This window comes from Molothrus aeneus, chromosome 2, assembly GCF_037042795.1.
Source record: "Molothrus aeneus isolate 106 chromosome 2, BPBGC_Maene_1.0, whole genome shotgun sequence".
NCBI classification, from domain to species: domain Eukaryota; kingdom Metazoa; phylum Chordata; class Aves; order Passeriformes; family Icteridae; genus Molothrus; species Molothrus aeneus.
The window spans coordinates 49,588,994-49,613,204 of record NC_089647.1 but is presented as its reverse complement, the minus strand read 5'-3'; the positions used below and the strand labels follow the sequence as shown (position 1 = coordinate 49,613,204).

Below are 24,211 nucleotides of genomic sequence, written 5' to 3'. Positions count from 1 at the left end.
GCTTCCTGTAGTATTTAACTTCTTTTTATGTCTTTTTGATACATTGAACATATCAAGCTCCTAACCTAGTACTTCATACCTCTGCACTGTGTGCATCATTCTTGAAGCGCTGACTATGGAACAAGATAGTGGGAGTTTAACCAAATTTATGCATAGAAATGAAATCACTCATCTGTTCTTCCAAGGCACTGGACAAGTCTTTGCTGTCTCAGCAATGAGCCAAGGGAGCCAAACATCCCAATTATTTTGGCAATCCCTCCATTCTTTGCATGACTTTGTCCCCATCACCTTGGATCCTTAGGATGGGTATAAGTCTGTTCTTTGCTCCTAGAAGTTGGACTCAGCATCTGGCTATGTTGAAATCTGGCTTTTTCTTGAGTTTTGGTTAGTCCAGAAAGTGATTCAATATATCTCTCCAATGCAATGCCTTTGTTATATCTTCACCTTAGCACTTAGTTTTGCCAGGAACAATTCAACACTATAAAAAAGACTGCTAATAAAAATAGCAAAAGGAGACAAAATATCGGATTATAGAAATTTCAGCACCATAAATAGCTTAAAGCTTTATTTACTAGCTGTTAATTTGAGTTAATACAAATTTTAAAATCATAAAATTATTTATTTATTCCTTTCCCCTCTTACTTGCTAATATTAATTAAATTATTTATTTTGTTCAAAATGTTGGCTAAATGCTGTCCTACATACTGGTAGGGCAATTACTTTATTTTTAGTTAAGCTGGAAGAAAGCATGCCTGGACATACAAATGAAAATGTTTTGGATGTGGCAGAGTGAGATAAAAGAATGAGAGAATAAAATGTACAGGGAAAAAAGTTCTGCAGGAACAAGCATTTTTCTGCTTTGCAGCATCTGTGGTCCTGAACACAGTAATACAAAGGTCCTGAAAAGTTTCTAAGAGAAACTCAAGGGGCATGTTAAGCTTCAAAAAAGTAAATTTTCCCCAGAAAGTATAAGGGATTTCCAGATTATCATAGTATCGAAAGGAAAATGGTTGTCTGCTTTTCCTAATAAAACATTCAGTATTATTCAAGAAAATCAGAAACTAATTGTGCCAGTATCGGTAGATGCCACAGTGATGTCTGATGTCACACTTGGGGTCTTGGGGAGCTTTTAGAATAGTGTCATTTAGCACCCAAGTTTTATCTGTGGTTTCCAAAGGAATGTTTTGGGCAATTTTTCAATTGTTTCAAGAAACCTCCTGTCAAACATGATACAAAGCTAGTCCATCACCACCTCTACTGAATATTTTCATAGAGCCATGTGGTGAGTTAATGAGGAAAAACAGATCCTGCTTCTATCAGCGCAAAAACATTCTCTCTGTCATCTGACTTTAATTGTGCCTGTATCAGAAAGATATCAAATGCACAGCAAGGAATTCATCAGAGATCCTTTGGAGAAGGGCTACCTGGCTGACCTTCTACCCAGCTAGTGACACTGCAAAGTAAAAGCATCAGTGAAGTTTCTTTGGTACCTCACTCAAGAGAAGGGAAAGCATTCTATGTGACTGTGTTTCAGTCGTGGATCTATTCTTACAGTTCCAGACACTCCAAGAATAGCCCTAGTGGAAATACTTTTAGCCATCTGTGCTTGACAAAAAGAGGATATAGCTTTTCTTTCAGCCACAGATCAGATTACACTTGCCTGTAACATTTTCACCTAAAAGCTAGAATGTTGTCATGCACTTTACATGGAGGGAATTTGCAGACCATATGGAAACTAGTTAGCGAAAACATATCTGTGCAAGTGTTAAATGGAACTCCACAATGAGCTCTGCTAAGCTCAAATACGTGGCCTACACGTATTGCATGTTTGTTTCCAATTAGATTCTGTACAGACAATTTTAACCTTTGCAACTTCTGTTCTTGGAGGCATTGGAAGAACCTTAGTTGACAAACCACAGCAGTGTTGGGCTGGTTCTGGTATACTCTGTTTGAAGCTATTTGTATTCAAATGCAAAAAGGCCCCTTTTAACCTATCACTGACAATATTTTCTTCTCATAAAATATTCTGAGAAGTTGATGAAACATTTGAAATTCAATGGAGTGTAAGATACCTTTGAAGAAAGAATTGGTTTTAGAGATAGGAGCAAATAACTATTTCAGTATAACTATTTCAGTAATTAGTAATTTAGTAATTTTAGTAGAGCAAATAGACGAGGAATTTTACCGATAAATATATTGTGCAATGTCAGATTACTACCTGATGGGTTCCTCTGTTACCAGTCACATTTAGGAATTTACCAGAGCAAGAGAAATGAATAATTTCAAGTATTAGTGGCCAAAGTTTTTGGTCTAGACTGACCAAAGATCATTGCAGCCTGTTCATTTCAACTCCACTCAAAAGTTAAGAAGGCCCTAAGACATTAAGCATAATTTACTCAAACAATAGATCAACCAGTCTCCCATAGGACAGAATGATGATAAAGCCTGATGGAAAAGGATATGACTTCAAGATTTTTCAACAAAGATTTGAGGCAGCTGCACTACAACACAAAGGTGAAATCATACCTAAGCTGTATTCACATTTCCAAAAATATATTGACAACAGCTATCATAAAGCATCAGATATTCAGGAAAATTTGTATGATTAACCTGGTTTAGAAGTTTTAAAATTAATTTTGTTTTCCGCTTCCTTTTGTTTTGTGCTTTTCAGTATGCAGTCAGCTACAAGTCTGTGTACATTCTCACCAAATCTGAAAATCATTTAGCATTTCTTACAAGCACGCACTAGAAAGAGCCTCAGGAAAAAGCACACGGCATCAAGGATGTCTTACAGTACTCTGATTTTACCAAAATGTGATAGGGGAGAAACTTCATACCATGAGGAGGTTTTGAAAAAGAGCGAAGAAGAAAAGGTTATCTTAAACTTGAAAGTACATCCTTCATAGAACACAACAGATATTTTTACGGTGATCAATTTAAAAAACAGACAAGTGCTTAAGACTTAAAGTTTATTTGCTCCTTTTTGATTCTTATAACTAAAACCTTTACAGATAAAGTAACAAAGCAAACCACTGCATATATAAGTGTCAAGTTAATTACGACTTGCAGTAAAAAAAAAAAGCAAAAAAAACCCCACCAAATTTCTATTATCAAAGCCCCACAGGAATTGTACGCACTCTTATATCCTGAATAACACCCCTAAATCCCTCTTTCTTTGAGTCGTTACCCGGATATCACTTTCAAATACTTCAAGATTACCCCTGGCTTTCAGTAAGGAATGACAGAAAACTTCTCAAAATAAATCAGGTATCAGAATAAGAGAGAATTTGGAATTCTCTTTCAAAGGCATCTTTACGAGGCAAGAATTCAGTTTAGTTGAGAAAAAGGGTCTCATGGAGGCAATTAAGAGATAAAAGATCAGAAGTACACAATGACTATAAAAGCAATTCTGAATCCTCCGTTAAGAAGAAAAAAAGCCCAAGTATTTCAGAGGTGGAAAAGAAAAATTCAAGTCTCACAATGTAAAAATCTATGGTGTGCTTGGATGTTTTTACTTCCCAGATTTCTATTTCAATATCTTGGGAAGAAAGGACTGGTTTTTAGAAATCAGGAATGAGAGACTGATTGAAGAGAAGGTGAGATATAAAATTAAAGAAAAATGATGTAGAGGACATTGCTTGTTTTGGAATTCAGTATTTGGTTTGTGACCAATGTTTTCTGATTTCGAATTGGGTGGCTAAGTCATAGATAGGGAGCAAAAGAGGGGCAAAATATGAAATGACACTCCAAGCAGTTATCAGAAAAATGCTATATGCCAAAAACAATTCAACAAAACTTTTCTCTATGGATAAATAGTGAGATTAAATATGGCTGTATAGTTGTGAGATTCCTGTGACCTCTAGCATTTCAGTCTTTGTCATATCCTGGGAACTGTTATAGCCTTGTTCATGCTACAGATCTGACAAAAATACAAAAGCAGAATGACATCAATGAAGAATTTTTAAAATCAGTTAAAGAACTCAGGAGAACCAAGACAATTTTAGTGATCGTTTATAAAAGTTATTCTGCAATTAATCAATTGCCAAATGGAAAAGGATAATACTGCTACAAATTTTGCGACCAATTTCACTGAAATAAGAGACTTAAAATGTAGCCCATAAATTATCTTAGTCATCGTAACGTGAATCTCAGACCATTAATTTTGGTGTCATTAAGTGAGAAGTGCAACTTAATCACAAGCTATAAAATTAACAATAAACAATACCTGAAGCTTCTGAGTACTCTAAGCTACTACTATACCATTCCTCGGTATTATTCAACAATAATATTATTAAACAATAAGAAGATGAAAGAAAAGAAGGTTGTAGAAAATTTCAGTTACAAGATGTAAATATTTCTAGTAACAAGAGCCAACACTGTGAGATGTAATCATGGAATTACCATAGGAAAAACTGCACACGAACATTTAGGTAAAACACATGTATAATAGAAGGGGGTTTGGAATTTAAACACAAAGCTGTTTTTTTCTGTGTAGATCTTTCCATACTATAAGCCTTGTCAGAATGAGACTTTTTCCTCTCAATTAACAGCAATACTGCGTGTCAGAAGAATCCTGAAAGGAAAAAGTTTACTTGGCTGAATATATTTGTCTGAATACATGACCTGTGCATGTTGATGCAAATTCCCCCTTCACTATTTTAGCTGCACTAGTACTGATTCATTACTTTCTTCATGAGCTTGTCATATTTGCATGCTGTCTATAACTTCTGCATTAATCCCTGCCTCATTTGTGAGGCAAATTTTCTAACTATGAAGTGGTGAAGATAGCACATAAACCCCATAAAAATCCTTGAAAGTGGTCAAGGATACTTTTCTTTAAAATTTAGCAGTTTTTTTCCCCCTCTTTATGTACCTTTGTGAATTGACCTGCCTGAGGAAAAAACAGTCCTACCAAATACAGATACAATGTTAGAGCATGGTCTTCTTTTTACTTTCTTCTGTGGGAGTAGTTTACACTTTTTAATTGCATTTTCACTACTTTCTCAAAGTCAGGCTGAAGCACTGAATTAATCTGAAGACAGAAAGGCGAACTATGGAGATTATTTTGTGACAGGATGTATCATTACACAGCATCTCAGGGGAATAAAAGGATATAAAAGCTATCATTTTTAACTTGAAATGAAATTAACTGCAAAGAACTGAAATCACAATGTATTAAGAACTGATTAATTATTTTGTCAAAAATAGTTATATGAAGTCTAGTGAAAATAAAAAATTGTTCATATCAAATGAATAATAGTTAAAATAATATAATCTCATGACAGAACAGTACCTTCAATCAACAGCTCTTGTCCATGGCTACCCAATAATGTTCGAGATAGGAAAGGGGCAAAATCAACAAAAATTTCTCGCAGGAGAGGGGCCACCTTTTCTAAAGCTCTTTCAAGCTTTGCAGTGATACTGTGAAAAAAAAGAGACCATGATTGTAAGAAAACTTCACAATAGAAGCTAAATTATGTCAAATCACACCTGTTTTAAAAGTTTCTGTAAGCTTCTTTAGAAAAGAGGATGATCATAATTTGATCAAACTTTACAGTTTTTAAATGGCTTTAAGTAAATGGAAATGTCATGTCAGAGTAAGCAGTATGTCAGCCTCATAAATTCCACAGTATTTGCAGAGTACTCCAGAACAAGTAAAATTGTTATTATCCTTTTCAAATACAAGTCTGGTTTTTTCCTCTCCAGTTTAACACAAACCTTTGTTTGTTCAGGAGGGGTTGAGTGTCTTCTTCCATCGCCTAGTGCTCCATTTATAAACTTCTTACTTTCCAATATGTACTATCATTATTGAATAAAGAAAATAAACCAGCCAACTGAAAAAATACTTCAATGAAGTTTTAGTGTCTGGCATAATTTAAACAAGGTAGACCCTTCAGTTGAAAAACTCAGACTTTTCAGAGAAGTGTTATTTTAGCAAACACATCCTTGGTACCCAAAAATTACATACACTGTAGCACACATATAACTACAGTAATGCACATTAAATGAGTTATTTTATTTTAGAAAAATTTGAAAAGAGAAATTATAATTAATATTAAAAGATAGAACTTGTGTACCTCATGTTTTCAGCTGAATCCTCTGGCATTGGAGCAACAGTTTGGACAGCTGGCAGATTTTTGCTGGTAGCACCATTCACAAAGCTGGATGACGAAGAGGAAGAAGAAGATCCTGAGTCTACTGCACCTGTCCCCCAAAAAACACAAACCTTAGTTCAGTCTTATGAAACAAAACTTTTAAAATAGTCCTTGTATTATTAACCTACTTCTAAGTAGGGAAATAATGTTATTTATTTTAAAATAGTGAAAACCTTTCTATGTGGTTATAAAAAAATCAATACCTTAACTTTACTGGTATAAAAATAATAAGCATGAAATCTATTGAAAATCAGGCAAAATAAATCCTTACCTCATTTCCACTATTCCCAAACTATATTCCAAAGTTGAAAATAATTTTACATCATACTGTAAAGCAAGATCTTTCCAAAATAAAGGTGTAGTTAATATGAGCTTGAGAATAAAATTTTAAATATTTCTTAAAATATATTTATATATGCATTTTTATCTGCCCAGTTGCAACTACAGGCAGAAACTAAAACATAAATTAAAAAATGACAGGGAAGATAGAAAATATACATTGCTTCAGTAAGAAATGGGGGAAATTGGTGTCTGAGGAGTATTTAGACTCTAATGACAATTTTTCTGTTTCTTTCCTTGAGTCAAGGAGAATTGTAAGATCTCAAAAATAAGAAGGACAGTGGGGGTGTCATTTCAATGGGTTGTGAACAGCTGCCCAGAAAAAAAAAAAAAAACTGTGCACACAGAGCATACATTTATACTTTAAGTGATCTGGGTCAGAGCTAAGGGCTAAACTTAGACTCTGAATGCCAATCTATCATGTTTGCTGGAAACAGTGCTGTGAGTTCAGCCTCTCTGAAGCAAACCAGCAAGGGCTCAGAGAGGCCATGAACAGTGAGAGTGCTGTGATAAATGCTGTCCCTGTTCTGCACAGTCCTTCTGCAACACACCACTGCAAGAGAGGTAGCTACAAACAGTCTTGGACTTGGAGTTCAAAGCCTGAGGGACTGCAATGCTACCAGAGAAGAGGCTGGCAGGCAACAAGATTTATCCTAGTTAGCAATGAAGGCGGAAGAACCCCAGTTTAGAGATCAATGACTTTATCCTGGCCATTTTCAAAAATTATAATTGTTAACTCCTTGTTTCTGTTCAGTTTTAGCAGTAGGTACATCAACGTCCTTTGCATTACACATGATATTATTTTTCCGTTTCCTGCAGAGATCTACAAAGCATTAATGGTTTCTTAACTGCTCAAACAGCCAGCCAGCAGTGAAGTAGAAGTTGAATGCTGGTAAGTGTGAAAAATACTCTGGCAGCAGGAATGATTTTTTTTTTACTTTTACTTTAGCTATTTTTTATTGGTAAAAGAAGGTAAAGATTGGAATTATGACTAGATAATTTAAGAATATTTAAATTCAAAACACTATCAAAATGCAAGCAGGATTTACTGGGCTTGCTGACACTAAAGTAGATGGTGAGGTTCAGGATTTAGATTAGGAACCGATTTAGGAAGTTTTTTTAATAATAGGATTGGTAGATGGATTGTGGTTTACACTGCGTGATCTGACTTGGATTAAATATAAATTCAAAATTTACCCAAACACACTGAGAAACACAAAAGTATAAGGTAGGCTATCTCTCTCAACAGAGTAATCACAGCAACTTAATTGAGAATAAGATATCTTAAGAAAGATTAAGCCTTCACATATATGTATATATATGTCTCTATGTGTGCATTTGTGTACTTATTCACTTGTTTAATTCCTATATACATATTTTTACGGTTTATTCCCTTTTCCTTCCAAAATGAAATTTTCTTCATGAAGCTTGTTTAAAAATGCAGTTGCTAAGTTGTTCAACCAGCTAGGCTTCCAGAAGATCAAACAGATCTAGAACCATTGTATTAACATGGAAGTAAGAATCAGGATATGAATTATAGAAATCCAGTCTAAGAAACTATAAAGCCAGTTTCTTTCATAAAAAGATGAAGGAGGAAAACCTATTTCCACAAAGATGAATTCACAGCACTAAAGGACTTTAGTAACATACATCTCATTAAGTCATGACATGACATAGACTGTTACAGTGATGGCAGATGGAATGTAAACACCAACTATAACCCATGAATAACTGAAAAAAACAACTTTCACATAAGCCCAGCACAGAATATACCTTATGGATTGTGCTACCCATCACATAGATATAACTATTTCTATATGTATTTCTAGAGTACCTGTGACATACTGTAAAAACAACTGTAAATAGGTTTGGGGGGACATCTAGTGTTTCTAAGAAATTGCATTCTGTTTCCTTTCTATCATGGAAAATATTTAAAAAATGGTGCTGTTCAATTAAATTCTATGCACTACTTTAAAATAATTAATAACATAGATATTTAATAGATTAAAAGTATATAAAGTAGAATGTTTTTAGATAGTCTATATGTCTCAAAAACTGACATCCATGAGTCACTGTTTTGACTATCATAGGTGTAGTTTAATTAAAAATGGCAAAATGAGCATTTTAATCTAATATTTCTTTAAATATTTTCAATGGAATACTACTTTTTTAAACAGTCATTAATATGTTTAGCATTTCTAAAATGTTGATATAAAACTTAAATCTTAAAAAATTTGAATCTTCATATAATGCTTTTCTACAGAATTCAGTACATATATAGTTCTAATTAAACCTCACACTTGCTGAAATTCCATTAAATCAGTACTTTTCATTTAATCAAGCTAATCCATAGATTAGGATCAAAAACAATTTCATAAATAAAAAAAAGAAACAGTAAGATCTGTCAAAAAAAGGAGCCTTTAATCCAGACATGTACCATGGCATCTGCAATACTGCTCTCTACTAAGAACAGTATTAGGGAAATAACTGATTTTTAAAATGCAATTACTTACAAACAAGGGCTACCACATCCCAGCCAAAATAGTTCAGATATTTAATGAGTAAGAAGACTGAAAAGCTTACTACTATTCAGTATCATTTGGAAAACAAGGTTTCCAGTGCAAGATATTTTTTGCACGACATAAGAATACCTAAAAGGAAATCCATTCAAGATTAACAGACCTGGCTACACAAATGGACTGTTGAGAGAAGTAATAACATTATTCAGAGTATTCATTCCTCCCACCTGCCTCAGAAAAGTTAGATTTTAGGTTCTTTTTTTTTTTATCCTTAACAAAATCAAAGTTCTATTACCAGGTATTAAAGGTAATATGCAAAAGGAAAGAACAAAAAATTGAGCTCATATTACTCCATAAAGCAGAAGGATGCCAAAAGCATCCCCTTCTGTTTCCTGCAACCCTAGAGAGATTTTCATGTCCTCAACCCTTGACTAAAGTTGTGATATCCTTGAAGAGAGCTTTTCTCTCAAGTGCTTTTGCTTTTTTTAGAAAGAAAAAATACTATAGCCAGATACTTCAAAGGAGTTTAAGTTAAATATCCATTACTCTCAGTAAGGATTCCTTTCTCAATGGAAACCAGTCTCCACTGTCAACAGGCTCCTTCATGATAGAGAATCCCATTACTAGTATTAAAAATAATTTTAAAAGGAGGTCTAGTCCTCCTTCTATAGGTCACAAGAAACAACTACTGATAAGGCATGAATTCAGTTAAATTAAGTTGTTTCTTACTAAAAAAACTTTCCAAAAAGAGCATAATTTTCACTGAAAAATAGTAATTGTCCAAAATATTCACCCTCTACAATCTACAATATGCTTGTTAAGTAGCTACTTGCGTCTACTTTCTTTGATACATAAGGAGGGATTAATTGGTAAGTATCATATAAACATCCTCAACTGCAGAGCACTAGAAAAGTTAGCTCATTTCAATTCTAAACAACACTTACAAAGCAATATTGAGGCTATTTATGAACTTATTTTAAGACTGTGTAAGTCCACTGTACTCTATCAAAGATTATAAATACAGACCAAGAAAAACCACTGTCTCTAATAAAGGCCAAGGATTAATCTTTCCAGGTTTTATTTTGGAACTCCAACAACAGCAACACGAAAATGATTAAAAAACAAAACACCACGAGAGGTAACAAAGACAAAATGAGGGTCACAAGAATATTTAAGGACAATACCTGTTGTATTAATCATACTTTTTGGTGTAGCTCCTGTTGCAGCAAATATATTAGGTGTACTACCCGGTGGCAGCCCACTCCCAGCTGTGGCAGCTCCAACAGTGGTAACAGCCAGACTACCTGGAGGGGGTTTCTTCACTGGTACAACCACGCTCCTGTGGAAAAAGAAACAACAGATTACTAAATTTGCACAAGGGAACCAGGAAGAGTTTTTGATTGTGATGGGTTTAGGCTGTTGTATGATGCAGTTGCTCAGAAATACATAATATTGTAAATTTTCCTAAACTTCCTGAAATAGGGTAAAACACTGTTAACAGGCCCTAGAACCATACTCCTATCCTTATTCTGCAGCTTCATGTGACTCTGAAGAACCTAATTTATCTTCCAACACCCACAAAATGGAAAGACTCCACCATCTCAACATGTTGAGAACACTGCTATCAACAGTGTAACACTGCAATGTGTTCTAGATTTGCAAAGATAATGTTAGCTGTCAGAAATTATGCCAGCAGGCTAGAAGTCTATATGCATGCAGTCATAAAGACTGTGAGTTTGTTTATCCTAATGAAGTTACCTAAGATAACAAATTTTTTGCCTTTCAGCTGCACATTTGAATACAGTAGGTTATTCCTCCGTACCATGAATATATTGGTCTTTCACAGAGATGACTAAGAAACAATTTTAGATTCAGCCTTCTTTCATCTTAATCTAAATCAATAGCACATGATGTACATTGAACAGCAACAATGCAACACAATAAATACTTGCTTTCACAGTATTGATATGGCTGAGGTTTAAAAAGCAGTCTAGAGAGTTTGAAGCTTTTAAGAAGAGAACAGGGCTTCCATACAGAAAATCCAACATAATATCAAATGTAAGCAGGCAACATTGCACTCAAACAAACACTTTTTAACCTAATTTGAAATCACATTTAGGGGTTTTTTAAGTGTGAAGACCAAAAGACTTGCTCTTTGGACACAATATTTTTTCAAACACTGGGAAGCTCTTATAGTGGAAGAAATTATATTTACATTATTCTTTTTAATATTTCCATTTATCTATAAAATCCCTTTCTCCTTAAATGTCTGTTTCAGTGGTAAACCTGAGTGAAAAACAAACCTGAAACAAATCATACTTGTATAATATTGAACACTATATTTTCATCATGGTGTACATTTTCTGTTGAAGCAGGTACACTCTTCTTTAAAATTAATCATTGTGGAAAAAAAAGAGCAAGTAAAGGCAATTATTTAGGGTGATGAGGCCACTTTTTATTCAAGAAATTCCTTCAGTAACTGCTTTGTTACACTTATGTGTAAATATGATGGCATATAATGAATCATAGGGTGTGGCATAAGGTTTTAGGGTAATGTACTTTTTTCCTATATGTCTAAATCCTCCATCTCTCTGGATTTTAAGGACTGGTGGTGACAGTGTACAAAATATTTTTTCCCTCTCTCTCTTTAGAGGGATAGCAGTTGAAGTCTCTGCATTCTGAACAGCAGCCTACCCCTGCTCTGAGTCATGTACTGTTAGAGAGGTAAGTCTAGGCATTTCCATGGGTTTTTGTCTCAGTCCATTTACACTAGGAGATGAGTTTGAACAGAGCAATAGCTATTGATTAAGATAAGTGACCCTAAAATAATTGCTTTTGTCTGTAGTTAATAATCTTGCAATCACTGCTTAAATTAAGTGTTTACATAGCAGCAGCTACAGCTGAACAAAGCTGGGTCTACAGGGGTTAGATAAATCTGCTCCATGACACCATGAAATTTCCTAAAGCTACCCCCAATCTACATACAAAGATCTCTATTTCAATTAATACCTCAATCAAATATTTGGATTTGGGTTATAATGCTGAATAAGTACTCAAAAGCAAAGTCCTTGTAATGTCATAAAAACAGAAGGAGAAATTAGAGCTTGTTTCTTAGGTGGGAGTGTTTTCCAATTATATTAATTTCAAAAGGAAACCACTGTCATTACCCTCTACCTTTGTAGAGAATTGCAATAGAAAGGGTGAATGAAGAATGAATGGGAGTATTTTTATGCTGGAGCACAAGAAGGAAAGACACAGGATGAAAAGGTGTCTTAGACTGGCCTATTCTAATGGCACATGGATCATCAGGTCACCAAGACCACAGGCCAATATGTTGCTTCCCAAGATGACCTTGCAGACAGAAACTGTGAAGAGTGATGACTCAAGAGCTTGGGAGGGACAGAGAGGCTGTAGGCAGGTCCATAAAGGTAAAAAAGGCATATACAGAACCTGGAAAGAGTGGCCAACTTATGAATAACACAGGAGATGTGAGGAAGACTTGACAGCTGTCATCCCACACTCTCCATGCCATTGGAGCAGACCCTGGACCTCTTTTCTGGATGTGAGCAAGGAAGAATCCCTGACTGCTGAACAGACTCCTTAGACACACACTCATTCCAGGGTTCCCAAATGTAAGACAGTGGGAGTGAAAGACATGTATTTTACTTCAAGAGAAACAATTTCCCCCTCATATAAAGTCTGGTATTAGTATCTGCTAAATTGGCAATACAATCTCTGTGGAAGTATTTCCTCTTTTCCTGCTATTTTTCTAAAGATGAAGCTAAATTCAAGGTCTTCCTCCTCATATTTAAACAGTTCAGTGGTCTTTCAGAGTGTCCAAAAGACCATCTAACTTGCCATAGCAAAGATCACACATGTCAGCTTTACTTCCCAGATGTAATAGGATCAGTTTGATTTGGAAAGGACCCATAATAAGTGTAGTTTAGAACTGAAATACAGTTTCTGTAGCAAGGACAATCCTTCCCATATCCCACAGATATAATGCTCTATCCATAGTTGGCATTGTTTTGTGTATCTAAATCACCACATTAGGATAGGTCAGGTCCCATTAAATAACAAATTATCAAGAAATATCAATAGAAACCTCTCTACCATAAGAACAGGGAAAATCAGTGAGATGACATCACCCCAGACTGAAAGAAAATGCAGCTTTCTGACATGCCATACATGGTGACCTTGTCAAAATGTCTCATTCTTACTGCTAAAACAAAATACAGTGAGTGAATACAGAATGACATTTAGATGAAGCAGACAGAAAAACTGTATGAACAACACAATAGAATGGTCAAAAACGTGCAAAACAATAAGAGGGACAGCAGAACAAGAAAGGTGAAAGAGAATGACTGCCCTTCAAGTAAATAAACTCTTCTTTTAACCAATCTAACCACTCCAACAGCACATACAGGCAAATTAAAAAAAAAAAAAAAACAGACTTATGAAAGAAGTATTATACTTGAGCATCATAAGATTTCAGGAATGAATTTACTATGATAGATGCTTTACATGTATCTGTCAGGCACTCAGGTTTTTCTTTCATGAAGGAACAGAAATTTACAGACTAGAAAAAAAGATTATATGCACTTCTGTATTTCATTTTAGGCTTTGCTTTGTAAGACACATTTCAGACTCCCTAAATATTCCAAATTGGCCCACAGTTGTCTGAATCACATCATCGTGGTCTCAAATGATTCCCAATTATGTAGTCAGCAAAGACTTAGTAGTAATTGTCTGTAGCAACTGATTTTTATTTCTGTGTTCCTTGGGTGGTTTTCAATCCTAAATATACCTGTGGCTCCTAATCACTGTTCCTTTACTCTGAGTGTCCTTTACCAATTTCAAACCTGAGCCTGAAGTCATCATAATTCATATCATGCTTAAGATAAGTGTTGTTGATTCAGCCCACATACTACTTATGCATTACTGGTTCATTAAATAACCTCAGCAAATAGCTACAGGATTCTTCTGGGGTTTCGAAATTTGCATGAAATAACTAGATAGAAAATAATACCATTAATGCATTGAAATGCAAAAAGAGAAAATGGAAATTAAAAAAAACTACCGCTTTCTCAAATTGACTTTACTTAAATATTGAGCTACACAGTGCTGGTGACACACGAATTATGCAGCTCTATATTTTCTCTTTCTCTGCAATTCACATTCTGTATCTCTTCTCCATTTTAAAATTTAAAGGCTTTCCAACTTAATCACTGTGGTCAACGTAAAGGTCAGAGATAAGCCTTCAATACTGGATGTCTTGAGCTACCTATCTGAGCAGCAGCAATTAAATTAGAATCACTTTACTCTCCTGTGGGATATGTGAAACCTCTTAAGGCTGAATTAATATTCTTGCTCCTCCTCTCCTCCCCCACAGCAGCAGAAAGCAGGAGGATTTTTCAAGTATTCTTCAAAAGGCAGCACAGACTTCAGGCAAGTTTTTCATAGAATTGCTGTGTCAAACAGAAACTTCAGAGGTTTCAGAAGAAATCACATTAGAAAGTGGGTGGCAATTTGTCTGCTATATTACACGCTACCTTGTTCCTACAGCTAGATTAACTTAATCTCTGAAAAGAAAGCTTAATATTCCTTCTCTAAAATATATTTTATATTGGCCATATCTCTGTACTTATCTAGTCCTCTATGAAACATTTATATTGTTGTTTACACTCTGTTATTTCCAATTTCACCCCCAGACGCTGATCTGAGCCTGCAATGTTACTATGTACTAACAATGCATTCTGAATCCTACTTTAAAAAAACCTTCAATTAGGCTGACTGCATTAAGATAAGATACATCTGATACCAAGAAGGAAAGGTTTAACTCAAGAGTAAAGAGTCATGGAGAAAAAAAAAGGATTAAAAAATTGTGAGGTTTACACATGAATTGTAGAAGACATATGGAAGGTTCACAGAAGGATGTAATTGTTGGGACTGAAGCAAATGAAATATTTGTGCTGAATATCCATGCATTATGGATTATTTCAATCATTTGATTCCACACATGCACCAAAACTTCCAAATCTCAAAGTACATGAAATGATCCTAATCTATTAAACAAAAATTGCTTGTTTCTAACTAGAAGAAAGAAAATCATCTCAGGTGAGGTTTTAGGACAATGCCATTAAGATCATTGATTCTTAGTCTCGGATCAAGCAGTGGAGTAAGTATTTATTCACAAAGAAATTCCATCCTTTGCATCCAGGATAAATTACTTGAAGCATCTAAAGCGATCTAAAATACTGACAGGAAACAAGGAAAACACTAAAAGATAAAAAAAAGCTAATTATCAGGAAAGATTAATGGTCTTGGCTAAACAGAGAAATGGGAAATACTGGAAGTTTAATAAGTTTGAAGCAAGTGAATAAAATCTAAGTGAACATGGTATGTATTAAATGTCAGGAACATCATCAAATATAGAAAAAAACCTCAAAGAAACAATCAATATGAGGTATAAATAAATATGAGTGAGGAACTGAATCCTGTATAAATAGTGAAAAAAAGGGGAAAAAAAAGAGAAAGGCTAAAAAGCTACAATCAGTCCTGCAAAAGAAGGCAGATAGGTATAAACAGCAAGACAAAAATGCAGTTCAATTTTCATTTATATAGCCAGTGAATTATATCAGAGAGTAGGGAGATGCTGGTTTCTCCTCATCAACTTCAGGGCAGATATACCTACAGTTCCATGTATATGAATATGAAAAGGCTCACAGTACACAGGTGATAAGAAGTGTTTTGAAAGAGCTACCTGTGTATAGATTGCTACATGATAGATATGGGAAATATGATTACAACTCGGTGAAAATAAATTGAGGGTTAATATACCCAATTTTGGTTGACTTGAACCTATTCATAAATTTAGGATGACTTTTTTTCCTAAACAAACAGCTGATGTGGCAATAAGATTTCCCTTTCTCTTTTATTATATTTATCAAATGAGTGACTAAGGCACTCTCTAGGAACACAGACAATGCAACTTCAGCCCTCTTCCCTAACAGGATCTGAAGCCCTACCTCATTCTCTGGAGTGTATTTTTACTGCTACCTTAGAAAAATATATTCTAGAGAAGCTGTCAAATATTTTATTTGGACCAGTCTCCATTGCACAAAGATAATGAAAATTACCTTGAGTGAACTGGAACCAGATGAGTCCTTTAATTCTCACACTACTGATTAGGTTTTTCATTCATCTGTTCACACACTATTGTGACACCCAAAGTAATGGGGAATGCAGTGCCTAAGAACAGACAGCACCTGTACCTGTCCCTTCTTGATTCATGGGAAAGTTGCTCTATTTTTCTTCAATTATTTGTAATTAACTTTAAAAATTAACCATTTTTGTTGGAAGAAGACTAAAAGGTATTTATCCATGACAAATTTTTAATAAGATTTCAGGAAAATCAAATCTATTTTTCAGCAATCATCATTTGGAGACTCTAATGACTAACAGGAATATGGCCTCCTATTTAAATGACTTAGTAGACCACTGCATACTAATGATCTCCCAAAGGTGGGACATCATACAACAGATAGACATTGCACCTCTCTATTTGAACCTTCAGTGCATCTTCTCTCACAGTTATCTTTTCCCATTCTATCAGTTAATTATAACATTTTAAAAAAAGGAAAAAAAGAGAAAAACCCACCCCACCACTGTATTCTAGCAAAGCACGTAGATTCTCTGAATAATCCTTCTAAATATAGCATACCTACATAAAATTATTCATATTTTTGAAGACCACCTGTCTCTGTATTAATGGGAAGGACATGTATGAGACCTGACTGGATCTCACAAGTTGTCCACCTTCTAGAACCTTAAACTGACCCCAAGGTCCTTCTGTCAGGGAAATAAAGAAAAAAACCTGCAAAAATAAAAACTAAAGTACTTCAAAGATGTGTTCTCCAAAATATTCTCAAATATGTTCCTAAAGATTTCACCAAGTATGTAAACTAAGAAAACCCATAATTTTCCAATTTGTGAAATTATAATGAATTAAAAAGGAATCACATCTTTAACAGCAGCAAAAGAACCCCTGATCTTTGTATTTCGAGGAACTCAAGATTTTCTGCTTATACAAGCATTCTTCTCATTGAAATAATTCTAAAAACAGGGAATATATGTAAATTGCCTCAGTTTGAAAAAAAAATAAATGAGAGACAAAGCCACAAGCCTCTCAATTTCAATAATAGCACCCATGTGAGAAATTTCTACTAGAAAAACAGTAGAGAGTGAAGTGTAAGCTTCAAAATGCAATACTGAGTAGAATCACAAACAAATTCAAAAACCATAATGATCTAGGTTGCATCTAGTGGTACCAATGCAAAATGACCAAAAAAAAAAGAAACAAGAAATCCCCAAACCCTAAAAATCAATAAAAGGGACTGAATTTTGTCAGACAGAAGATAAGAAGGCAAAAAGGAATTATTGGTGAGTTATGCTCCATTAGTCACAAATCTAGGTGAAATCACCCTTTGTGTTTGCTTCTAAAAATGTCAACCTGGATGCCATTTTCAAGAAATTCAGTCTGACATTAAAAGACATGTCATAACTTTGAGGATCCAGGCTCTAGTGTCCCAGAAATCTGTTTATATAGCTCATAATGTAATTACAGCTACCTTAAGACAGATGAGGCAGAAGGCAGCAATATATTGAAAACTAATTGAAAAATGCAGTTGTCCAGAAGCACTTGTGGGGAAGAGGTCTCTGAAAAGCTGCTCAAAGCTTCAGAGTTTGAAGTGAAATTTTTGATGTTGTCACTCTCAATCTATTGAAGAGCTGACAGACAATCAAACCCGTCTGGCTGCCTGGCAGCTCATTTTGCTGGCAGGTGGCAAACAATTAGACACACCAATTTGTGCCTCCTGATGACATTAAAGCATGAAACTAAGTTGTATGCAGGGCCTAGTGATTTGTGTGAAAGCATTTCAAAAATAATACTCTTTGCCGTGGCAACTCATTTCAGACTGCCACGTCCCATTACGGCTTTGAGTGGTGAAGACGACAGACTTGAGTTACGTGCGGCGCAAGGCCGCTTCTGTTCAATCCGTCATCAGCGCCCCCCGAGACCTCAATCCCCTCCTTTCATCAATATCACCTCATCATTTACATTTGATAGCACTTGAACTGCTGCATACATTAGCTACACACAGCTCCCATTTGATAAAACATGCTGGGCACTTTTTCTGCTTTTATGTTTCATTTACGACTGCCCAAATTCCACGGGAGAATATGCAGTAACCTCATACAAAATTACTCTTACGGACACATTATCAATGTACAATTAAAAGAACATGCAAAGTAAAACACATCATATTAAATGCTAAAATATAGTTCTCAATTTCAATTCTATTTACAGTTTACTTTACATGGTGTTTACCTTCATCCATGGTCATAATTAAAGAAAATTACCTCAACTATTATTTTGCTAGGCACTCAGACATCCAAATGCAAAAAAAATAAAGACCAACCAAAAAAAAAAATTGCTTCAGGAGGACTAAGAATATCTTCAGATTAATGTGAAAAACACATTCTTCTAACCTAGATTTGGTTATAAATATGGAATCACTGTGCTTGTTTTATAAAACCTGAAACAAATAGAACCTGACAAAACAATACACTCCATTGCCCATGGTTCTCCCCAGGGACAATAAAGATGACCAACAGACACACTTCTCAGTGAAGTACCAAAAGCTGCATAAACTACAGCAACACAAGATCCTACAGAAATAGGGTTTACAGGCATAGTTTTAGCTTAAAAAAAACACCCAAACATTTTATCTTATTTTACTGTTATTTTATATTTGTAAACACAATTTCATTTACATGAGCAAGTATGTAAGGACAATCCTACTGTAATTTCTTTTCGGTTTTAATAGTTATTGGGATACTACAAGAAATAAAATGTTCAGAAATCACCACTAGGTAAAATTCATGCTGCTTTGTCAATTAATACTTAAATTTTTTCAGTTATTACTTCAATATAGTATTCAAAGTTTTTTCCCCCTAACCCTTGTTTTATCCCCAATCAAAAGTTACAGGGTCAGGATCTGAATCTGCTCCACATTCGTAATTTCCATTGCCATCCATATTTGCCTCCAAAGATTGTCACAATGGTCAAGTAAGTACTCTGGCAATATGAAAAATCTGCACAGAGGAATACTTGCTTGAACAATGGGCATCATTCAATAATGCAGCCATGGAGTAGAACTAGTCAGTTGAGGTCTAAGTTGATGGGCTAAGAACATCTGCATTTTTATCAAGACAGTCACCATTCAAAAATATTTGTTTAGTTAGATAAAAGAATGTAACATTCCCCAATCTGCTGGACTTTCCTGAACATGTCATTTTTCCCTTCATAATTGTTGGTTATACTAAAAATCATCATCTACCTCACTCATCAAAATCAGACAGCAGGGTCATTTATTTAAGACAAAAAAAACCACAAAAAATGATGTAAAAGTGAATTCTTTTGCCTAAACTTCACCCATTAACACTTTTTTTTTTCCTCTGAAGAAGTGAATGATTCCAAAGGATGAATGTACAATGTACGCTACCAAGATACAACATGGCGGTGCACTTTTTACAGGAAATCATCAAATTTGGTTGGCAGGGTAACAGGTCAGGGAAAAAACAAACTACTAAACTCATTAGCTGCTAAACTTATTAAGTACAAAATATCTATCAAAACTTATAAGCTCTAGACACGAGGCACCTCTTAATAATTCCATAATTCTATATTATCTACTACTACTAATGATGTTCAAAAGGTACAAGCAGTCACATTGTTGCAAGAACAATTAAATGGAGGTGCTTGCATTAAATAAATGTTACGGCCAACTGACTGCAGGCCCTTGGAGTTTTAAATGCTTTCTTATAGAGCTATAATTTAAAAATGCACACTAAAATTCATGTCTTCAATCACCTTTATGTCAAGTTCCCTCTAACAATGACAAAAACATCTCATAAGATGATATGCTGCTTTTTCATTCAGGTGTCTTGCATTTTGTGAATCAACCACTGCTCTCTGAATGAAATATTTTTCTTATTAACCCAGGTAGAAATTCAGATAAAGTAACATTTTTGCTGTTTACAGTTAAGGTGTGGTTATTTCTACATGTAGCATGATGTTTTATAGTGCTTAATGTACAAGCATGAATTCTGGAATATGGTGGTTCCTCAGAGAGGAAAAGGAAAAAATCTTAACAATATAGGAAGAAAAAAATATTTTTCACTTCATATTGAAATCAATCTAAAAAAAATATGCAGATTGATGAACTAAAAAAAAAAATCTTAAAGAAAAAGCTCTTAAATGAGCTTTCTCTAGACAAGTCTTATGACCTAAAATATTATTTAAGACCTAAAATGTTAGAAAGGGATATATTCATTGCTTCTAAAGAATATTTCACTTTTCCTGTCTTGATAAAATCATCTTTCTTACAACAGACATTAACTGATTGTTAATCAAATTATTTCAGAAAAGCAGTATTTATTTATAGAGACAAGACATCAGATTTTTTTATGGACCTTATAATGGAAAAGTACTTCACTTTTTTCTAAAATTCTGACATATCTTCTCGCACTTTGCTGTTTATGTTATGTTGAAAACACTGAATATTATCTTTCTTAAGACTTAGTGAAGATATTTATTATATTTCGCAACTTTTCTGTAAACATAGGATTTTTTCCTCATAAATCACAATATAACTCTTTTCTGCCTTATTTTTTTATTTCCTTCAGTGTTTTACTTGCCTAAAATTTACCTGTACCTGCCTGATAAACTTATATACTTTTAAGTTTTCAAGACACGTCTTAAATTGTCTTTAAGCCTTGATTCAATTTTTAACGTTTTAAAAATATTTTTATGAAGAACTGAATGGATCTAAAATGCAACCACATAAACACTCACAAGACTTAGGTCTAAACTCAAAATAGATGGGACTACACTTCTGGAAGGATGCTGAGAATTCCACAAGAGCACAATCTCTATGTTCAGGATGATTGAGAGGGACTGGACATTTAAAGGCAAGTATATTAATGAGAAAACAGGAAGATACAGCCCAAGAAAAAACAATAACAACAAAGGACTCTTTGTGGAAACGTTTGTGAATTTAGTTTTAAGCACTAACTTCTGAACTTTAACAGCTTCTGTTGTTTAAAGACCTAAAAGGAAACAGGTTTCCACCATGACCAAACAAACAATTTGCCATGGTCAAAGCATTTCAGTACCAGAAAATAGTTCAATGATGGATCCAATTAAGATTTAAGCCTTTGAAAGAATATTCTACTGAATTTCTGCACAATCTGTTCTGTATCAGCAGATATTGCCCCTCCTCCTCCTCCTCACTAAAATAGCGTCTTAAAGAAAAAAAGATTTTATTGCACATATATTTCTTTGCAAGAGGCTTGTTTTCCAAGTACTTAATAGAGTTTTATTCACTGCTAACAGAGAAGAACAAGGTGAATTACTTTTGTCTATACTGTGTGGTCTGTTGGTAATGCAGAAAGGGAGACATAGTCCTGTTGTTTTTAATATACTATAATACCAACCAATAGTAGAATAACCTTCTTGAAGAAATAAAAGCCCTTCAAACTTCTGAATTACATCAATATAAAACAATGAGCCCAACCATATACCTGTCAAATGAGTGAAACTGCATGGGAAGTATAGCCTGAGCTTCTCTCTTCAGTGCAGGGTCTGGGTAAGGGATCGGATCTGGGCCACATTCTGCAATTTCAACAGGGGCTGCCACAAGACTTTTCAGTATTTCTTTGACATTGATTCCTTTACTTTGGCTGATACTGGATATTGATGATGCAGGTTTCAGAATCTCACTGGGGCTTTCTGTTAAGCTCTCCTGAGATTTCTTCACTTCTGAAGATAAAGTAGACAACAGCTCACTCATAGCATCAGGACCTGTGCTGGTCTCCAAGTCTGTCCCATTCAAAATATTGGGCATCTGTTCATCTCCAATCCCAGAATCTGTATGAGGAATAGAACTTTCCAGCTGAATATCTTCAACCGGTGTTGGTGTTTCTTTGTCTTTGATATTTTCTGGAAACACAGTTGGTGTCTCTGCAGCGAAATAGAGATTATGAACAAAATTTAGTTTGATATTTTCCCATAAAATATTACCATAAGGTTTTATATGACAGAAACATGTTAGGCCACAAATAATGGTATTTTAAACCTTTAAAACTCATTATACATACAAAACATTTTACCTCCAGCAGTTGTTTGGCATATAGACAGACTTGGAAGAGGGAGCCCAAAATCACATTATACAAACTCAGTGACATTTAGAAACTACAGGCCACTACTCACACAGTAATCAAACAGCAAAATATTGCCAGTAAAAACAACACTAAAAATTATAAGCTATCAACTGCAGAACTGTATGATCCTTGAGCTTACTAGAAAGGAAAATTGCAATCATTATGCTTTTGGATTACTGTAAAATTTACTTTTATATTGCTGTCATCAAATATTAAGTCTGCATTCAAAAGAAAACTGCTAGACCACTTTTTGCTTTGTGTTTTGTTTAAAATATGTATTACACACATTGTTACACAGATATCATTGCACTGAATACAGATTAATTTATACATGAAGGAAAACAACAAAAGTTATTATTGATTTTTTAGATTCCTCTTCTGTTCCCACAAAAGGTAAAATTATGTCATTCAGGAACAATTAATGAACAAAATAAATACAGCTTCATAGAGAAAGGCAAGTGAAATCTGTTGACTTTGGAACACTTCCAGATTGAAAAGGATTCTACAGCATCTTGTAACCAAGAAGACCATACCTCTATTAATTACTTCAGTGAAACAGACACAAAATCTTTAAATAAGAATAATTTGCTATACTTAGACAAAAGTCAGCTAGAGTTGTGAGTAACTCGTATCCTAATTTTGGTTAGAGAAGGACAAAAAAAAAAGGCTATTTTTATTGACAAAATGTTTTCCTATTTTATTTTAAAACTACATTTTCATTAAATTACTTGTCCTGATTACAAAATTTAGCTGTCATATGTATGAAATAAGAACACTTTCTTAATGGCTCTGATACAGTGGTTTAGATATTATGGGTAATATTTTATGGCGTATTTAAATGAAGCTCTTTTACCAAAAAATGTGCATCAAAAATGTAACTTTAATAACAATCTCATATCTCACTATCAATTTTTTGTTAGAGTCGGGTAAAAAACACCTATTTAGCATACGAGCATAAGTATGAGTACATACATGTATACATAAAAAAAATCTGTAAGAGACTATTTTTGTGTTTGAACTAATGGTCATGTAAACATCTTCATACGTACAAGTAATAAGAAAGAACAGAATAGGCTTTTAAAAAGATGAAGCAGAATCACCCATTATAAAGGAGCATTGTTTTCTTCTTTTAACAGCCATAAACACTGAAGCCACTTCCTTCTTTTTCTCTTAAGTGCCTTAAATGCATCTTATCAAATAGATATGAGCTCTTCTTTGTGAAGCAGGAAGTAGAAACTGGATTTATGAGCTGCATCAAATGCATTTAGCATCTGCCAGGTCAGGAAGCAAAAAGATCCGTATCTACTTAGTACTGCCTATATTTGGCACAGAGAGACATCTGATCCACAGAATGATGCTAATGAATTTTCTGCTTGTCTCTTTAAACTCCATCCATACAAAGATAACACTTCTCAACTGAAGGGAAGATTAGTACTGGACAGCCAGTAAAGCAGGTTGTTGCCCATGAAATGTATGGTGAATAAAATGGCATAAGGCTCCATTATTATGCAAATGAAAGGAGGGCACTGAAAAGAGACTACGGTCCACTACGTGGTGAAGTTAGGTTACACCCAACCTCAATTTCCATTAAATGCCAAACAGAAAACCTGGTAGAAATACAGTGTGGAGAGTCAACTACCTTGAGTAAACCAGAAGACTAATTTTTAACACATTAAAATCTGTTGTAACTGACTCAGCCAATTTTGACAGAAATATCCATGATATTACTGGTCTAGTAGTAGGCACTTTTGCCAAGCACATGACTGAAGAAAACCATACAAGGTTTCTCTTTTAAGAGATAGGAAAAAAATTATCAGGACAACTGCAAACCTTTAACAAAAAGCAGGATTTCAGGATTTATTTTGGAGTAAAGAATAGTAATGGAATGCAGTGAGACAAATTTAAAAAATG

At 34.5% G+C, this 24,211-nt stretch overlaps 1 protein-coding gene across 5 annotated transcripts in view; it reads right to left on the bottom strand.

The window, feature by feature from the left end:
- Positions 1-24,211, bottom strand: part of NBEA (neurobeachin) — a 458,842-nt gene that overhangs the window by 261,937 nt on the left and 172,694 nt on the right. For 4 of the 5 annotated variants that reach the window (XM_066544903.1, XM_066544902.1, XM_066544905.1 and 1 more), the window contains 4 exons: positions 21,662-22,100; positions 10,198-10,352; positions 6,078-6,204; positions 5,294-5,421 (listed from right to left, as the gene is read on the bottom strand). In XM_066544903.1, coding sequence (XP_066401000.1) covers positions 5,294-5,421; positions 6,078-6,204; positions 10,198-10,352; positions 21,662-22,100 — 849 coding nt within the window. The remainder of the gene's footprint in view (positions 1-5,293; positions 5,422-6,077; positions 6,205-10,197; positions 10,353-21,661; positions 22,101-24,211) is intronic. The other variant, XM_066544904.1, reaches the window with a different exon arrangement.